At 44.2% G+C, this 18,412-nt stretch overlaps 3 protein-coding genes across 4 annotated transcripts; all 3 read left to right on the plus strand.

The window, feature by feature from the left end:
* Positions 1–1,956: 1,956 nt before the first annotated feature.
* On the plus strand, positions 1,957–5,955 carry LOC139465404 (uncharacterized). Its single transcript, XM_071247112.1, has 3 exons — positions 1,957–2,095; positions 3,964–4,068; positions 5,106–5,955. The coding sequence occupies exons 1-3, from the start codon at positions 2,063–2,065 to the stop codon at positions 5,316–5,318; spliced, it is 351 nt and encodes a 116-aa protein (XP_071103213.1). The 5' UTR covers positions 1,957–2,062; the 3' UTR covers positions 5,319–5,955.
* Positions 5,956–6,553: 598 nt separating this feature from the next.
* LOC139465549 (internalin J-like) lies at positions 6,554–7,624 on the plus strand. Its single transcript, XM_071247267.1, has one exon. It carries the CDS (start codon positions 6,554–6,556, stop codon positions 7,622–7,624), a length of 1,071 nt encoding a protein of 356 aa, XP_071103368.1.
* A 3,615-nt stretch (positions 7,625–11,239) lies between these two features.
* Positions 11,240–18,347, plus strand: LOC139465405 (fatty acyl-CoA hydrolase precursor, medium chain-like). Of its 2 annotated transcripts, none has more exons than XM_071247113.1 (5): positions 11,240–11,358; positions 13,235–14,751; positions 15,882–16,129; positions 16,605–16,639; positions 17,311–18,347. In XM_071247113.1, exons 2-5 carry the CDS (start codon positions 13,280–13,282, stop codon positions 17,539–17,541), a joined length of 1,986 nt encoding a protein of 661 aa, XP_071103214.1. In that variant the 5' UTR covers positions 11,240–11,358; positions 13,235–13,279; the 3' UTR covers positions 17,542–18,347. The 2 variants fall into 2 exon arrangements, with proteins under 2 accessions (XP_071103214.1, XP_071103215.1); XM_071247114.1 differs by lacking the exon at positions 11,240–11,358 and adding an exon at positions 12,908–12,990.
* Positions 18,348–18,412: the final 65 nt, after the last annotated feature.

Genomic DNA, 18,412 nt, shown 5'->3' on the forward strand with positions numbered 1-18,412 from the left:
TCCAAGCAACCACAATCCCGGGAAGTGTTCAGCTAATTCTAAATGCGATATGCATGGAGTAGACTAAGTATGTTGTGAGCACAGCAACGGGTGTCAGATTTACCAAGTGGTTCATGACCTTTGACCTTAACGTACCTCTCTACCTATTCATCTAGTAATACATATATGCCCTATGAAACCACTGCATGGAGATGTGAAGCTATATATATATGTCACACCCCATGGTCCTCGCCACTCGAAATAGAATAACAAACACACCAAGTGAAAACAAACCATTCAGTCGATAAGGAATTTTACCTACAGTTATTGCTAGAAATGCAAAGTGCGCTTTACAAGAACTGTCCAGTTTGCTAGTGCAGCGGCCATAAAATTTCCGAGTCCCGTGATGGGATTTCAACCACGGACCTTCTGATTAGAAGTCGGACGCCTCGTCAACATGGCCAAACAGGTTAACTCTGTCAGCAAGCTGACAAGGTAAGGATGTCATCTGTGAGATGACTCCACGCCCTGCTACACAAGCAATAAACATCATTATTGATTTTTGAATACGTGGTTACAATCCGGGTAAGGACCGGCAGTCACGTGACTGTGGGTGGCTATATCTTCATTGTAACATATCATGTATGGAGTAAATAAAACAACGGGAATGACATGTAACCTGGAAAATATATATTTTCTGCTGATATCTATACTATTGATACGACCCAGCCCAAGCGAAAGGCTTAACTTGTGAAAGCTCTTGCATCTGTCAAGGACAGGATGAGGTGAGGTGAAATGGGGTTTAACGTCGCGTCCAAGATCATTGCACTTATATAGCGACGTGCATGTACGTGTGTGTGTTTGTGTGGCTGCTTGTACTAGTCCGGACTGATGCCGATTTATAGTGCTAGCTCACTGAGATACCATGCCGCAGTTTAACATGAATACCCCACTCATACACAGTATACTGACTCCGAGCCGACCAGTGCCTTGTTTTAGCCCCTCAATGCCGAGCGCCAGACATGGCAACAACAAGTACTATCTTTTAACGTCTTTTGGTATGACGCGGTCGGGGATCGAACCCCGGACCTTCCGCTCTCCGGGCGGACGCTCTACAACTAGACCACGGAGGCGGTCCACGTGGACAGGGGAGAACGTCACAGCAAGGCGACTCGCCACCAGACACGATGTTGTTACAGCCGATCAAAAGTCGTCTTCGTGCGAATGAACTCTTTGTGCAACAGGGCCGTGGCTGTTCTACAAATTAATGATATATCGGCAGGAAGGAGTATTCCACATATATGACGACGGTCTGAAAGTAATCCAGTCTGGACCAGACAATCCAGTGATTGACGTCATGAGACGCGATCTACGCAAATGGGATATGATGACATGCATAAAAAAGTCAGCGAGTCTGACCACCCAACCCCGTTAGTCGTCCCTTGCGACGAGCATGGGTTACTAAAGACCAATTCTAACCCGGATCTTCACGGGTCACTAACAAAGTGGTCTTAGCAGTAACACTGTCGTAAGTATATGCTTTTATCATGGAATTACAACAGCCGCGTTAATATAATCGCTTTGTAGTTCTCAAGCAAAGTGGTCTTAGTAGAATTAAGTCTGTCATAAGCTTATTCTATTATGATTGAATTACTACCGTAAGTAAATCCCCCAACGATCTAGCAACAGAGACCGCTTTGTGAATACGGGCCTCTAAGTGAAAGGGTCACGGTGGGTGCCGAACTGTATAAAACTATTCACGGCTCCTGAATGACAGAACACATTGTTATCAAATGCCTCTCTCTATCATAACACACACACATACTCCAGCCCGACAAGCGGACTTATAGAAGTCATAACCCGGCTTTAGTCGTGACTGCCACACATATTGTACGGAGAGCTTTTCTGTCAACACGCGCTTTGTCACCCCTTAGCAACGCCTGACGCCGGGAGGCCATTTTGGATCAGTGCAGTTCAAGTCAAGACGGGGTGAAAGAAAGATTGATCCAACATGATGTTAAAATATGTCATAATACGCCAGTAGGGCTGGAGGTAGAACGGCGACGCAACAACAGCATTTAGGATGTGTCGGTGGGGATGTACGACTACGAGCACGGTGAGTTGGGGTATAGAGGATATATCCCTGTGTTATAATCGTGTTATCGCACTATCACTAGTCACCCGTCACTGACGGGTCACACCCCAGCACTGATTGCCCGGGAGATGAGACACAGCACGCGAGACAACGCCAGATGCCTGTGTGTTTGTCCAAGACTTGTATTACATGCACGGTTTACAGGAGCAATACCTCTGCTGTTGTTATCTTTCGCGTCTCAATCAGCCGCTGATTGTCGTATACGATATTGTATATTTTGACACAAAGTCAGTATGACCTGCCTATGTGTATGACTGCTGTGGGGAGACATTTAAAGAGTGTTGCCCCAACTTCTAAATAAAACTGTTCAGCTGACATCGATACCACGGTACACTATTGGTAGTTTCTTCAGACGTAACGGAATTAGAAAATATTAAATTTCAATTATTACTTTAAGCCGTGTTTATTTAAATTACCCGACTCCCTTATCACAGACATATAGATTGTTTTTGGTATATGTGACCATGAGACCAATAGCACAATGACATTTTGTTGTTGGACAATTCGTCGTGGAGCACCACTTGTATATTGTTAATGAATAAATGTACACATTTTAGCTTTATTGATATTCAACGTATCATCCTACTTTCAAATATTCTATGAACAAAATCAGCAAGTCTCAGAAGAATGTGGCTATTTATGTTCCTTATTAACTGTACACGTTTTCTTTGTGTTGGATACGTATAATTATAGTTAGGCAGGTATTTATATCTTCATATCCTGGACATATTAATATAACATGGTATTCATAGTCTTGGTAATATTTGCAGTAAGGATACATCGGTGTTAAAACATCATTATCTTTGGAATGTCTGTATAACTGTATATATAGATTCCCTTATAACTTGCCCATGGGAGGCAGGGCTTGTGGGAAGGTAAACTACGTGTGTGAAGACTAATTGTCTGGTAAGGTAAACTACGCGTGTGAAGACTGATTGTCTGGTAAGGTAAACTACGCGTGTGAAGACTGATTGTCTGGTAAGGTAAACTACGTGTGTGAAGACTAATTGTCTGGTAATGTAAACTACGTGTGTGAAGACTGATTGTCTGGTAAGGTAAACTACGTGTGTGAAGACTGATTGTTTATAACTGTGTAAAAGATAAATAGTCTGTTTGAACTGACCAGTCACAAGGATCAGCCATGTCGTCCTACGGGCAATGACCTCACTCATTCACTCCTGTCAACATATCCTTACTCAATCACAGCTCTCACAGCTCACGCAGCACACTGAACCATGCGTGACTTACAACCTCAGGTTATTGATTACATCGACCAGTGTATGTGTACGCATACCCCGCTTTCAAATTAAACAAAAAGTTTAAACAATTAACAGTTCGAGGTGGCCACATTCCTGTATTCTTATGACGCACTCGGGTTCTCAATAACATCACCCTATATATATATATATATATATTGAGAGAGAGAGAGAGAGAGAGAGAGAGAGAGAGAGAGAGAGAGAGAGAGAGAGAGAGAGAGAGAGAGAGAGAGAGAGAGAGAGAGAGAGAGAGCATTCCAGATGTCTGTCCGAATGACTGAATAACAAGTCGCAGTAAGATTATTTTGCTTCTTACTTTATTTTTTGTGATAAATAATTGTTGAGTATTTATTTAGTGCCACATTTAATACTAAATACGTTTGTGATGCTCTTATTTATTCGTATGTGTTTTTTATCAATATGCGGAGACCTTGTGCTGATGTAACCCAAATTTCTTTTGGGACAATAAAATGTCATCTCATCATATGTTATAATAATGTGATAATAATGCTCGTGGGTATCTCGAGCGACATGACGTCACTGCTGTCACACTCCTCGTTTGTTGTGTCGCAGACCTACCAGTGCAAGTGGTGTGGTACCCGCTTCTGCAAGGAATGTCTGCGAGGGGACTTCTATGGGGAGATGTTCGAGCCGGGCAAGTGTCGCAGGTGCAACCAGGTGAGGCGATTACAAGTTTTACCAGGTGGGGTAGTATACGTGTTACCAGGTGGTAGTATAAGTGTTATCAGGTGAGGCGATTACAAGTGTTACCAGGTGGGGGAGTATAAGTGTTACCAGGTGAGGCGATTACAAGTGTTACCAGGTGGGGTAGTATAAGTGTTCCCAGGTGTAGGAGTATAAGTGTTACCAGGTGGGGTAGTATACGTGTTACCAGGTGGGGGAGTATAAGTGTTACCAGATGGGGTAGTATACGTGTTACCAGGTAGGGTAGTATAAGTGTTACCAGGTGGGGTAGTATAAGTATTACCAGGTGGGGTAGTATACGTGTTACCAGGTGGGGCAGTATAAGTGTTACCAGGTGGGGTAGTATAAGTGTTACCAGGTGGGGTAGTATAAGTGTTACCAGGTGAGTGTAGTATAAGTGTTAACAGGTGGGGTAGTATAAGTGTTACCAGGTGGGGTAGTATAAGTGTTACCCGGTGGGGTAGTATAAGTGTTACCAGGTGGGGTAGTATAGGTGTTACAAGGTGGGGTGGTATATGTGTTACCAGTTGAGTGGAGTATAAGTGTTACCAGTTGAGTGGAGTATAAGTCTTATCAGGTGAGGAAGTATAAGTGTTACCAGGTGAGTGGAGTATAAGTGTTACCAGTTGAGTGGAGTATAAGTGTTACCAGTTGAGTGGAGTATAAGTGTTACCAGGTGAGTGAAGTATAAGTGTTACCAGGTGAGTGAAGTATAGGTGTTACCAGATGGGGTAGTATAAGTGTTACCAGCTGAGTGGACTATAAGTGTTACCAGGTGAGCGGAGTATAAGTGTTACCAGGTGTGGTAGTATAAGAGTTACCAGGTGAGTGGAGTATAAGTGTTACCAGGTGGGGTAGTATTAGTATTACCAGGTGAGTGTAGTATAAATGTTACCTTTGTGCAACTAGACAGGTGAGGTGTGCAACAAAACATAATTTGTATTTGTCACACATGTTGCCTGGTATCGATAAAAGTCCGTGCGACTTATATTCTTTTCATATTTGTTTAGAAAAGATGTCAAGGCATCCGTGTGGAGTATGTGCCCCGACCCCCCCAGGAGGACGCCGGCGAGAAAGGGAGGGGAAAGGGGAGTGCGGCCGACAGGAGTCGCAGCAAAAGTCCTTCTAAAAAGGGAGGGAAAGTCTCAAAAACGTCTGGCAGCAAAAAGGGCGGGAAAAAATCAGGGAAGAAAGGCGGGAAAAAGAAAAAGAAGAAGAAGTGAAACCCTCAAATGTGAGGGTTTTCTGAAGTCACCGTATCCATGCGTGGGAAGTCACCGTTAGCAACATGTGATGAGAAGTTTAGTGATTATTCAATGACATAGGAACACATTATATTCTCCCAAGCCAAAGCAATTATCAACCTAGATCTCCTGTCCTGTGTGTGCTGTATTGTACTGACGGTCGACTGCTCAATGTCGGAAACTGTATTCCTCTCGTTACCATGGTAACTGATGTCTGATTATGGTGACAGCATCTAAAATCATTACATTTGTTGCCATGGAGATTCTCATGTCTATGTTTTGCGTTACTTCAGATGTTTCTATTAGCCAGGTACTGAGTGAAGTCTGGGCCGACTATTTTTTCCACAGCTCTTGAATATTTTCGAGTTGTATTGCCATTTCAAGCCTCAACTTTTAATCAATCAATTCAGTATGGTGACCCCATGTGTCCAAACAACTGAGTTCTTTCTGTGATACGCAATTTTCTACACTTTATACTGTTTTATTATTATTATTTGTATTGTTATTTATTAAACGAGATCAACCACCTGAGTATTGCTGATGCAGGGGTGTTTCTCTCATTTCAAGATCATCCATTTGTATATGTTACTGAACAAAATAAAAACGATTTCAAGTGTTTTTGTTTTAAGTCTGTTGTACGTCCTAGTATTACAGCACGGTAGATATTGCGTACTATTGATTTCGTGAATACATCACGTCAGAAAAGTTGGATGCTTAAAGGTCGACAACACAACCAGATGACGTTGTGTATGCGTAAGTTGAATACATGACTATGTCACGTCAGAACAGTTAAATGCGTAAGTTGAATGCATGATTATATCACGTCAGAATAGTTGAGTGCGTAAGTTGAATACATGACTAGATCAGGTCAGAACAGTTGGATGCGTAGGTTGAATACGTGACTATATCACGTCAGAACAGTTGGATGCGTAACTACGACTAGATCACTTCAGAACAGATTGATGCACAAGTAAACCATCGATTGTGTGACGTATGTTGTCGTCGATTGTGTGATGTATGTTGTCATCGATTGTGTGATGTTTATTCTCCTCGATTGTGTGATGTATGTTATCGTCGATTGTATGGTGTACGTTGTCCTCGATTGTGTGATGTATGTTGTCATCGAATGTGTGATGTATTTTCATCGATTGTGTGATGAATGTTGTCATCGATATGTTGTCATCGACTGCACGGTGATTGATGTCATCGACTGCATGGTGATTGATGTCACTGACAACACGGTGATTGAGGTCATCGACTGCACGGTGATTGATGTCATTGACTGCACGGTGATTAATGTCACTGACAACACGGTGATTGATGTCATCGACTGCACGGTGATTGATGTCATCGACTGCACGGTGATTGATGTCATCGACTGCACGGTGATTGAGGTCATCGACTGCACGGTGATTGATGTCACCGACTGCACGGTGATTGATGTCATCGACTGCACGGTGATTGATGTCATTGACTGCACAGTAACTGATGTCACCGACTGCACGGTGATTGATGTAATTGACTGCACGGTGATTGATGTCATCGACTGCACGGTGATTGATGTCATTGACTGCACAGTAACTGATGTCACCGACTGCACGGTGATTGATGTCAGCGACTGCACGGTGATTGATGTCATCGACTGCACGGTGATTGATGTCATCGACTGCACGGTGATTGATGTCATTGACTGCACAGTAACTGATGTCATCGACTGCACGGTGATTGATGTCATCGACTGCACGGTGATTGATGTCATTGACTGCACAGTAACTGATGTCACCGACTGCACGGTGGTTGATGTCATCGACTGCACGGTGATTGATGTCATTGACTGCACGGTAACTGATGTCATCGACTGCACGGTGATTGATGTCATTGACTGCACGGTGATTGAGGCCATCGACTGCAAGGTGATTGATGTCATCGACTGCACGGTGATTGATGTCATTGACTGCACAGTAACTGATGTCATCGACTGCACGGTGATTGATGTCATTGACTGCACGGTAACTGATGTCATCGACTGCACGGTGATTGATGTCACTGACTACACGGTGATTGGTATCACTGACTGCATGGTGATTGATGTCATCGACTGCACGGTGATTGATGTCATCGTCTGCACGGTGATTGATGTCACCGACTGCACGGTGATTGATGTCATTGACTGCACGGTAACTGATGTCATCGACTGCGTGCGTGATGCAAGTTACAGATACACATGCATGATGCTGTGTGACGGTATTCAAAATGCAGGTCAAGACGTGGACACAGACAACTGATACCATCAACTGCTACCTGTGAAATACCTGTCCCTCAGCCTGCTTCCGTCGCACGTTTCCCCTGCCTTCTGTCCATACGGGTGCCGTGACTTCAGCGGCGTCAGACAACAGCAGACGACACAAGGCAGGTTGTGTGGGCATGTTGTGTGGGCATGTCGCTACACGGTGGGCGGGAGATGTGCCCACCAGGGCCGCGCCGGGCTCTGGGGAAATGTCGAAAGTGAAAAATACAAAATACGTAGTTGTTTTTTCAAAAAAAACACTCATCGACCTGGTTGTTCAGGCTAGTATAGTGTATTATGCAGCACGCGTTAGAGTGTTTCGGGTACAGGCAAATCACGATCCTTTGTGGGAGAATGTGACACTGAGGTACGAACACATTTGGCAGCAGTTCAACTTGGCCCAGAGTTGTTTGGCCTCGCCACCATATCATATATCCGTGTTTGGGGCATCAATATTTTTTATGTGTTTTCTCCAATCTCAACCAACAACAGAGCGGCCGGGCGAAATGAAATAAAAACTGTTTTTCATAAATTATGTAACTTAGTTTATGACATTTTAAAGTTTAAAACACTTGGAACCAGTCTTTAAATTACTTTATGGCGTAAATCGAGTCGCTTTGGTCCGGAAACGAATGTTTAATAAACATTGCTGAAGAAAGATAAAGCTGGTCTTTTTTGTATGAGTGTGCATAGGTAGTAGCCTTTTTTTTATCAGACCAGGGCATAATTTTTCACAACAGCGGGAACAATCGAGATACGAAGACTTTAAACAATTTTACGTTGGAATGACCATTCGGGGCGGGCGGGAGATGGGAAACTCAGAAAAATTACGGCCAGCCTTAGATTGTATGCCTAATGCCAAGCTTCCCAAAAATAGCTATGTACTTTGGGCTTGGGTCTACATACTGAATGAGGTGAGGTGAGGTGAAATTGGGTTTAACGTCGCGTCCAAGAGTATTGGACTTATATAGCGATGTGCATGCACGTGTGTGTGTGGCTGCTTGTACTAGTCCGGACTGATACCGATTTATAGTGCTAGCCCACTGAGAGACCATGCCGCAGTTAAAAATGAATACCCCACTCGGACACAGTATACTGACCAGTCCTTGTTTTAACCCCTTAATGCCGAGTGCCAGACAGGGCAACAACAAGTACCATCTTTTAACGTCTTTTGGTATGACGCGGCCGGGGATCGAACCCCGGACCTTCCGCTCTCCGGGCGGACGCTCTACCACTATACCACGAAGGCGGTCACATACTGAATGAAACATTATTACCGTACTGTGGATTGGTTAGCACAGTGGATGATGGGTCCGCTCGTACCCAGGTTCGATTAATTAGTTCTCCTGTTGTGATGTTTCCAAGATGTAACTAAACTGCCGAGCAAAAGAAAGAAAGTATACACCATGTTTGATGGTGATGGTAATTCGATGATGAAGTATTTGATACGTGAATCAAAGACTTGTTTTGGACCTTACGTTTGCAGTTTTCGGCCTAGTAACGGGTGATAATGTTTGTAATTTTTTGATCAAATCCAATTTTTAAGTGTATACTTTCCCTTGACCGGCAGCGTTCGTTCGTCGTGCCGAAGACCCGGGTTCGATCCCCCACATGGGTACAATGTGTGTGGTCCATTTCTGTAGCCGTGATGTTGCTGGAATATTGCTAAAAGCGGCGTAAAACCATACTCACTCACTCTTGTCCGGCAGCGCACCGACACACTGTGTAATAGTCACTGAGAATGGTTTTATGCAGCTTTTAGATCTATTCCACCCCTATCCCACTGGAAGGCAGCAGATATGGGATTCACACATTGTAAACAAGTGTTAATCGTCCCCGTACCCACCGTTCCGTGTCCAACCTATCACCACCTCGTGTCAGGTCAACCCCTCCTGACCGCCTCCCTGGTCTGACCGCCTCCCTGATCTGACCGCCTCCCTGATCTGACCGCCTCCCTGGTCTGACCGCCACCCTGGTCTAGTGGTAGAACGTCCGCCCAGAGAGTGGAAGATAGGGGGTTCGGCCGCGTCACACAAAGAGACGTTAAAAGATGGTACGTGTTGCTTCCTTGCCTGACGCACGGCATTAAGGGGCTAAAACAAGGACTGTCAGTGTACTGTGTCTGAGTGGGGTATTCATGTTAAACTGCGGCATGGTATCTCAGTGGGATAGCACTATAAAATCGGCATTAGTCCAGACGTCGCTAAAAAGTGCAACAATCGTGAACACGACGTTAAACCCTTTTCCACCTCACCTCACTCCCCACCTAGGTCAAAACATCATCCGGGTCACATAGACCGGCCTTGAACTTCAGGACACAGCGGCAAGCACCAGCCAGACAACCAGTACAACAACAATGTGGGTGATGGTGAACATAAATCTTTACTGGGCACTCCTAATAATTTAAAAAAAAAACAAAGCATCTTTATAGATACTTTTAGGCTTATTATCATATTTATTTGTCATGGTAACGGGACGTTGCACAACGAATAAAGAAAACTAAATCAATATTGATGATGAACTAGTAGCTCCATACAATATCCAATTAATTCGAGGAACCGTAGACTGTGCAGACATGCAGACATCTGTCTAATCTGACATTCTGTCTAATCTGTCAAAACGTTTTGGTCCCAGGACAGCCCAAGTATTATTTGTATGTGTATAAAGATTCTGGGTCTTGTGTCTGTACATATCTGGAAAAGAAATAATTAAAAAAATGTTCTCTAATTGTTTCGCGATATGATTGACCTGGGCCTTATTGAAGTGGTTGTTTTCTTATCTAATCAAACCACGGACTTATATAGGTCCGTGATCAAACTCACCCGGAAATTGAGACTATCTCACTCTTGTACCTACTTAAAGTTTTATATTTACTTCCTGAGTTCCCGTGAAGGTCCGGGATAGAACAGGTCTTCAGCAACCTATGCTTGCTGTAAAAAGCGACTATGTTTGTCGCAAGATGCGACTAACGGGATCGGGTGGTCAGGCTCGCTGACTTGATTGATCCCAGTTGCGTGGATCGATGCTCATGATGTCAGTCACTGGATTGTCTGGTCCAGACTTGATTATTTACAGACCGCCGCCATAGAGCTGGAATATTGCTGAGTGCGGCGTTAAACAACAAACAAGCAAAACAAACAAGAGTATCAGTTTCGCGTGCCGAACAAGCACCTGCCCTCTCTGGGCACCGGCCAGAGTCACATACTGGGGAGTGGAGCTAAGCACTTTGGAAAACAGTTTTAATTTATTATTTGCTATATCAGGTTAAGAGCGTGGGTCAACGTACGTTTTTCTAATTGTGACTGAAGTCTTGAAATACATCCCGCTGTTAGCTGTAACGGCAGGTAGAACAATGACAGCGTGTACACACTCGAGTCTGAATGCGTGGAGAGCGGCTTTACCTTTCCATGTCGGTGTTCGGCAGTGACAGACTACGAATAACGGTACTCTAGTATGTCGGTGACTAGTCAGGACAATCAGCTGTATCAACTAGATACGTAGTTGTGTCGTTGTGTTCTCAGTGCTGTGGAGGCAGAGAGGTTGCAGCGTCCTGATATAGGTCAGTTTGAGCCGCGTGTAGGACGCAGATACAAGTACAGTGGCGGTTGTTGTTGATGGCAAGCGGCACAGTGGGGCAGTGGTAACTGTTAGCCTGGTTCTGTTTCCACTGGAGGCAGGCGATCTCCGTACAGGGATCAACACACCCTTAGGAGAAGGAGCCAAGCCATTAAGGTAAGACATCTCACTTCATCAATTAGGTGTTATATCAAGATCCATCAATAAGGTAGGATGGCGACGATGCTTGTTGTAACGGGCGACTAACGGGATCGGGTGGTCAGGATCGCTGACTTGGTTCATGCATGTCATCGTATCCAAATTGTGTACATCGATATTCATGATGTCAATCACGAGACTGACCGGTCCAGACTCGATTATTTACAGACCGCCGTCATATAGCTGGAATATTGCTGAGTGCATAGTAAACCTAATGCCAGGGAAACTAACTCGTTTAAAGAAACAATATCGTTGAAGCAGTTGTGCGACTTTCTGAGGTAGGTGTAGGTTATTCTATACAACAATCCATGTCATTGTTTGATAAGATTGAAAACAGTTTAGCTGGTCACACTGAAGGACGTTATTACCGATCTAGCGTTCAATAAACATGTACTAAATACCTCTAGAAAACCTTTACTGTACATTGGCTAAAATTGACTGTTACCAGTTTTAGCTTCGATTGCAAACTACATGTATATGAATCCGCGAATTATCATAATGTGTAAGACAACAGACATATTTACGAGGGAGAATTAAGTTTGAATGATACCCCAACCCTTGTTGGTGATACTTCTACTGTGTAATATATTACTGTACACTGTCATATCTCTACCCTAGAGGGGCTAGAGGGCTCATTGTGGAGAGTTGAGTCCATTCGGCTTGTCAGAAACATATGATCGTTGGTTCGAATCCCCCATATGCACCCTGATTATGTTCTAGGTTATCATCATCATGGGGGCCACGGGTGGCCCAGTTGTCTAAGGCGCCGCAATTCGCTGTGCAGAGTTGCGTCCCTTGGTCACACCAGAAACCTATGATTGTGGGTTCGAATCCCGGTTAGCCCCAATTATGTTTCTAGGTTTGTCAGCACCATACATTTGGTGAAGCTCGTGGGCTTCACCAAAGGGGTAAACCTCTAAGACCTGCATCACTTCGGGATTTCCTCCTACATCAAGCTGACACATCACGATATAACTGGAACAATGTTAAAAGCGGCGTTAAACCCAACTCACTCATTCACTCACTCACTCAGCAACATGTCCGTTCTGAGGTTTTCGCTAAACTGGTAAACGTCTGAAACCTGTATTACTCCCTCACTCACGACTGCGGTAGTTACCGGTACATTCCCGCCGTTTGTTAAATATCTCCCGTAGCCCTAGTCTTATAACTTCTTAGAGTGATGACGCTTCGACCGACATGTGGCCGAGAAGAGAAATATATAACCGTTATATATATAGATTGTCGTGTAGTTGATATCATTCATTCAAAAACAAACAGCCACACATACCACACATACGTCACACACATTATGTACATACAGACACATCATACACCTGTTCACATACACCAACACACAGACCCCAGGCGACTGTCTGCTGATAGGGAGAGCTGTCCAAATTACATGACAAGTACAAGGCCTCGCTCGCTTAAAGGTCACAGATCAGTGATATGTCATGACTTTGTTTGACACATCTACATGTTCTGTCCCCATCTACACACAGTATATACGTGGTGACATTCAACAACGCTTCCATACAGTAGATCAGCGTCATGTGCAACACATCTGAGGACACACACGCAGGATAAGAGGTAATATAGACCACTATTTGTAGAGGTATTCTCATGTCTGTTGCAGCGCTAGTTTCCGGGAGTTGAAAGGCGGGAGTACATCTCGACGGCTTCATCGTGAACGAGGCTGTTTTGTGTCACGTCGCCTGGCGGGAGCCGAGCCGGGGGGCAGACGGTCATGTTTCAATAAACCACGTTGACATTTTGTGACGACTATCTACAGAAACAAAAGTAAATGTTAATCGAAAGTGTTTAATCTTTTCAGGGTTGAAAAAAGGTACACCATCACCTCCAAGAGCCAGCTCTCAAGATGGCGGCCATGATACCTACATCCATGGCAATACTCTTGGTGTCGTCTGCTTCGGCCCTAACGGAGATTGTGCAGACCAAATATGGACGCTATAATGGTTTTATAGAAGAAATGGAGGACGGAAATATAACGAAGTTTCTAGGAATACCTTATGCCAAACCTCCCACCGGGGGCAGACGATTCAGGGCCCCCGAGGCTCTCGCTGAACAGGAAAACATCACTGTCGATGCTGTTCAGTTCAAACCGGCGTGTCCGCAAAATGAAGCCATATTCAGGAATATTTACGCCCCTCATTTGGAGAATAAAACCACGAGTGAGGATTGTCTGTACCTGAACGTATATGTTCCAGGCACTGTGGACCGGACGAGGCAGGAACCCCTGGCTGTGATGGTCTGGATTCATAGCGGAGCGTTTCAGTTCGGAGCTGGATCTCTTCACGACGGTTCTCGACTTGCACTAACTGGGGATGTGATCGTCGTCACCATTAACTACAGACTCGGGTTACTTGGTTTCCTAGGAACTGAGGATACAGTTGCTAGGGGCAACTGGGGATTGATGGACCAGACGAAAGCTTTAGAGTGGGTGCAGGTAAACATAGAACATTTCGGCGGCAACCCAGGCAATGTGACCCTGTTTGGCGACTCTTCCGGCGCGTACAGTGTAGGACTTCACATTCTTAGTCCGCTCTCCCGTGGTCTCTTCAATCGTGCCATATCGCAGAGCGGTTCTGCCATTATGAACGGTTTGAACAGACGGCCTCGAGAACGAGTCGTCAAAGTCGCCCAGTACCTCAATTGTTCCAATGGGAACTACCCCCAGTCAACACTCAGTCTGGTCATGTGTCTCCGGCACGCAGACGTGAACGTCCTCGTCAAAGCAGACGGAAGCATCGCGTCATCAATAGCACCCTTTACCCCAACAATCGACGGACATTTTCTTCCAAAAGAGCCATTGGATCTGATGAAACAGGGAACATTTGCCGCTGTGGATTACATCATTGGCATGAATAGTGACGAAGGCTCGGCGACGCTCGAGAACATGCCTTCTGTGCTGGACGGTGAGGGGATGAACAGAGCCATGTTTGAAACATTCCTGTCTCGGACTTTTATAGCCAGATACCCATCCCCTCTTCCAGCACGTGTCACGGATGTCGTCTGGTCGACACTTCTGTCACACTACCTTCCAGCAGACGACACAGTGGCAGCTTACAGACGACGCTACTTGGATGCTTGTAGGGACGTGTTCGCCGCTCAAACCCTTCAGTATGCAAATTACCACTCCACCAAAGCCAACTGCTTCGTGTACTACTTCACCCACCGACCGTCTCGCTCTCAGTACCCAGACTACATCCGGGCTGCGCACTCAGACGACCTTCAGTTTGTGTTTGGCGACATCCAGAATCTGGGCACACGTGAAGAAACAGAACTTAGTGCTGATTGGATGGATGCTTGGGCGTCGTTTGCGAAATATGGGTATGTACACTACAGAAATAGTAGGTCTCGTCATGTAATGTAATGTAGATGATCGTTGATGAAGTTTGATGTGAAGTTGCCGGACACATATTTTAGAATTAGCATTTAAATGTTGATGATTTAGTCTTACATCCGGGGGCACGGGTGGCCCAGTCGTCTAAGGCGCCGTGATTTACTGTGCAGAGTTGCGTCCCCTGGGCACGCCAGAAACCTATGATTGTGGGTTCGAATCCCGATTCGCCCCGATCATGTTTGTAGGTTTTTCAGCACCATACCCGTGCTCGTGGGTTTCACCGAACTGGTAAACGTCTGAGACCTGCATCACTTCGGGCTTTCCTCTCACATTAAGCTGACAAGCCGTGATATAACTGGAATAATGATAAAAGCGGCGTTAAACCAAACTCACTCACTAGTCTTACAACTAGGATCAGGGCAAACCACTGACGGTTTCATTGCCGCATTAGGAGTAGGGTGTGGTGTGAGGGGTATTGGGGTCACGTGGACCATGTGTCACATGATGATTGAGTTCGATCATCATGACTGACTGACTGAGTATGGTTTTACGCTGCTTTTAGCAATATTCCAGCAAAATCACGGCAGGGGGACACCAGAAATGGGCTTCACACACTGTACCCATGTCGGGAATCGAACCCGGGTCTTCGGCGTGACGAGCGAAAGCTTAAACCACTAGGCTACGCGACCGCCCCTCAATCATCATGAACAAATTCACCACATATATATCTCTACGCTCGTATCAATGATCTAGCCATGAACTAGCACACCTTGCGCTACAGTAATAAGACTTTTTTGTTGTTGTTGAGAGGGACTATTTCCTTCAGAACATCTAGCAATTATGGTGTACGAATTTCTCTGGTAAAACCCGAGGATAAATTTACGACGGACGGATTATTTTTCACATAAATCCCAAAATATTTGAGTCTTGTCGTTTCTGTTGCGTGTTCTTCTTTCTGTATATCGATTGTACAGCATTGACGACTAGATTTCGAAGATGAGTATTGCTTGAATTTCAATGTGGTCATACAGAATAAATTCTGACCGATATAACCGCCACTAACATCTATAAAACGATGATATGCAACTTGATATGGTTTATGCCATTTTATTTGTAGAAATCCCAACTTCAATTCGAGTCAGCTTGAGTGGCAGCACTACAGTGAGTCGACAAGATCGTATTTGGAAATAACTGTAAATATGTCGGAGTCAAATTCGAAAACGAGGCTTTTAGAAGGCGGAAGCATGCTATGGAATGATGTTCTTCCTGGAATAGCAACCATGGCAACAGGTCAAAGGCCACAGGTGTCAATGGCAGCTGCGGGCCAGGGAATGGTCGCTCTTCGACAGAATATGATGTCTAAAGGTAAAAAAAATTAATAAAAAAAATGGATCCCTATTAGATCTATCGATGCAATTGTGTAAATACTGCACATATACATGTGCATACACTACACAAGTGTACAGCATACGTCAGTGCACTCACGGATGGTCAGAATTTATCACTGTCGAATGACCCGTGAAGATGCGGGGTAAAATAGGTCTTCAGCAACCCATGCTTGTCGTAAAAGGTGACTATGCTTGTCGTAAGAGGCGACTAACGGGATCGGGTGGTCAGGCTCGCTGGCTTGTGGTAAGAAGCGACTAAAACCAGATTCGGTCATTTGGCTATGTTATCTTCGGACACCGACCACGTCGGACGTTATTCGTGTTATTAGAAACTGGTTTGTTCGGCCCAGACTGGATTATTTACCACCGTCATTTAGCTGTGTTATTGCTGACTGTGGCGCAACACAAACAAACAAATAAACAAACAGAATAAACGTGTTTTTGTGTTGCAGCTAGTGACAAGGACTGGGGGATGAGCGCCAAGCAGGTATGTATAACTACACACAGCCACTGTAGCGAGGGGCAGGTAGCTTAGAGGGAAAAGCTATAAACGGAAGCGCCACGCTAAGATAAATTGAACCGTCTAGCCAAAGATCCACAATAGACGAACACGTGTGTAATAAACTCTTGTGAAGTATTTGCCTGAACATGTCACTTAAAAAATAAGGACAACCCGACTTTCATATTACTATGAATAAAAAATGTCTCATTTCTCATCATATTATTATTCGAAAACTTAATTTTGAAAGACTTTTCAAAGTGATTTTCTAAACTATAGACAAATTTGAAATGTAAGTATCGTATTAGTAATTTAATTACTATTCGTAGGGTGCAAAAAAGTGTAAAAATACAATCCTTTCAGGGTTTTTTGGAAGTGATGAATAGCAACACTTTTGGGTTTTTTTTTTTGTCTTATCTAAAGTTGTATACATAAATGTCATGTTTCACTAAAATACGGGAAATTATTTTTTTTGTAACTGGACATCGGGACGGTGGGGGAGCCTAGTGGATAAAGCGTTCGCTCGGCACGCAAAATACCCGGGTTCGATTCCCAACATGGGTACAAAGCGACGTAAAACCATACTCACACACTCACTCACGCACTGTAAGTGAACATCACGGTTATTGTGGCGCCATGTTTGTTGTTGTTGTTTACAGGCCGAGGAAGTCATGCTGAGTCTGATTCTAGTTGTCACGTTCCTCGTGGTCATCTGCGCAGCTCTCGTGCGCATGGTCTGCTACATTGACAGGAAGCGAGTCCCGCCACCAAGAGGGTCGAGTTTTGTGAACGAAGCTTATGACTTGAACTTAATAAACAAATGTTCAAATGGGGAAACAGCCAGAACAAGATGTCCCCACAAAAGCATGGAGAGTGCAACAAAGTTATGATTGACACGTGACGTCATAATTTTTCCAAAGTAACTTATAATCTCAACCAGCATCCATGTTGGAACTCGTTTCATTCACATGACTGTCACATGACACACCTCAGCTGTCGTGTCGCGGAAGAAAAGGATGAAAGTGTTTTTGTTTTTTGTCTGCAAATGAAAGTGTAAAAATACCTTGAACGAACAAAAAGGCATGTCTTTCTTTCACGGAAGGAACGCGGCAGAAGCTCACGGTGAACAGTCTACAGTTTCACTATATGTATCACTACTCCACAGCTTCCGGAGGAGGTGAAATGAGCTGGGTTGACCGGAGCGCATGCCAAGAGTGACGGACATTTACTATTGTTTGCGCCAGCCAATGAAAAGCAATACAGCAACATACAATGACATCATAAACAGCGTGTAGTGGCCGGGCTATTGTAACTATTGATCCATTACGCTCGTCTTTCGTCTTTTGATTTTATTTTTGTATTTATGATTTCGGTCATTTGGCTCTATTTCTTCATGATTTAAGCCATTTTGCTGTATTTGTTTTTAATGATTTCAGTCATTTTGCTTTGTTCATTCATGATTTCAGTCCATTATTCACAATTTCAGTCCATTATTCATGATTTCAGTCCATTATTCATGATTTCAGTCCATTATACATGATTTCAGTAATATGGCTTGTAATTTGTGTATTTATGATTTCAATGTTCTTTGGGTCTTGCACCATAGCCTCGATGTCCTGTATCAAATTTGTTATGATGGATTCGTAATCCAGGTATATTTATTAATTGCTCTGATGTTTGTGAATAAAGCGATTGCTGCAAGAGGCAATCTTGACTAGTAGTACATTCCTGTCTGGAGCATGTGTCCTGGTAGAATCGTGT

Source organism: Haliotis cracherodii, unplaced genomic scaffold (assembly GCF_022045235.1).
Source record: "Haliotis cracherodii isolate W230 unplaced genomic scaffold, xgHalCrac1.p SCAF_18, whole genome shotgun sequence".
Classification (NCBI taxonomy): Eukaryota; Metazoa; Mollusca; class Gastropoda; order Lepetellida; family Haliotidae; genus Haliotis; species Haliotis cracherodii.

What these genes read in the sequence shown, in the direction of transcription:
- LOC139465549 (XM_071247267.1), top strand. Translation starts at nt 6,554, where the DNA reads ATGGTGATTGATGTCACTGACAACACGGTGATTGAGGTCATCGACTGC.
- LOC139465404 (XM_071247112.1), top strand. Translation starts at nt 2,063, where the DNA reads ATGTGTCGGTGGGGATGTACGACTACGAGCACG. An exon ending in GATGTACGACTACGAGCACG is followed by an intron (nt 2,096 to 3,963) that starts GTGAGTTGGGGT and finishes GTTGTGTCGCAG; the next exon opens with ACCTACCAGTGCAAGTGGTG. An exon ending in AGTGTCGCAGGTGCAACCAG is followed by an intron (nt 4,069 to 5,105) that starts GTGAGGCGATTA and finishes ATATTTGTTTAG; the next exon opens with AAAAGATGTCAAGGCATCCG.
- LOC139465405 (XM_071247113.1), top strand. Translation starts at nt 13,280, where the DNA reads ATGGCGGCCATGATACCTACATCCATGGCAATACTCTTGGTGTCGTCT. An exon ending in GCGTCGTTTGCGAAATATGG is followed by an intron (nt 14,752 to 15,881) that starts GTATGTACACTA and finishes TTTTATTTGTAG; the next exon opens with AAATCCCAACTTCAATTCGA. An exon ending in GGGGGATGAGCGCCAAGCAG is followed by an intron (nt 16,640 to 17,310) that starts GTATGTATAACT and finishes TGTTGTTTACAG; the next exon opens with GCCGAGGAAGTCATGCTGAG.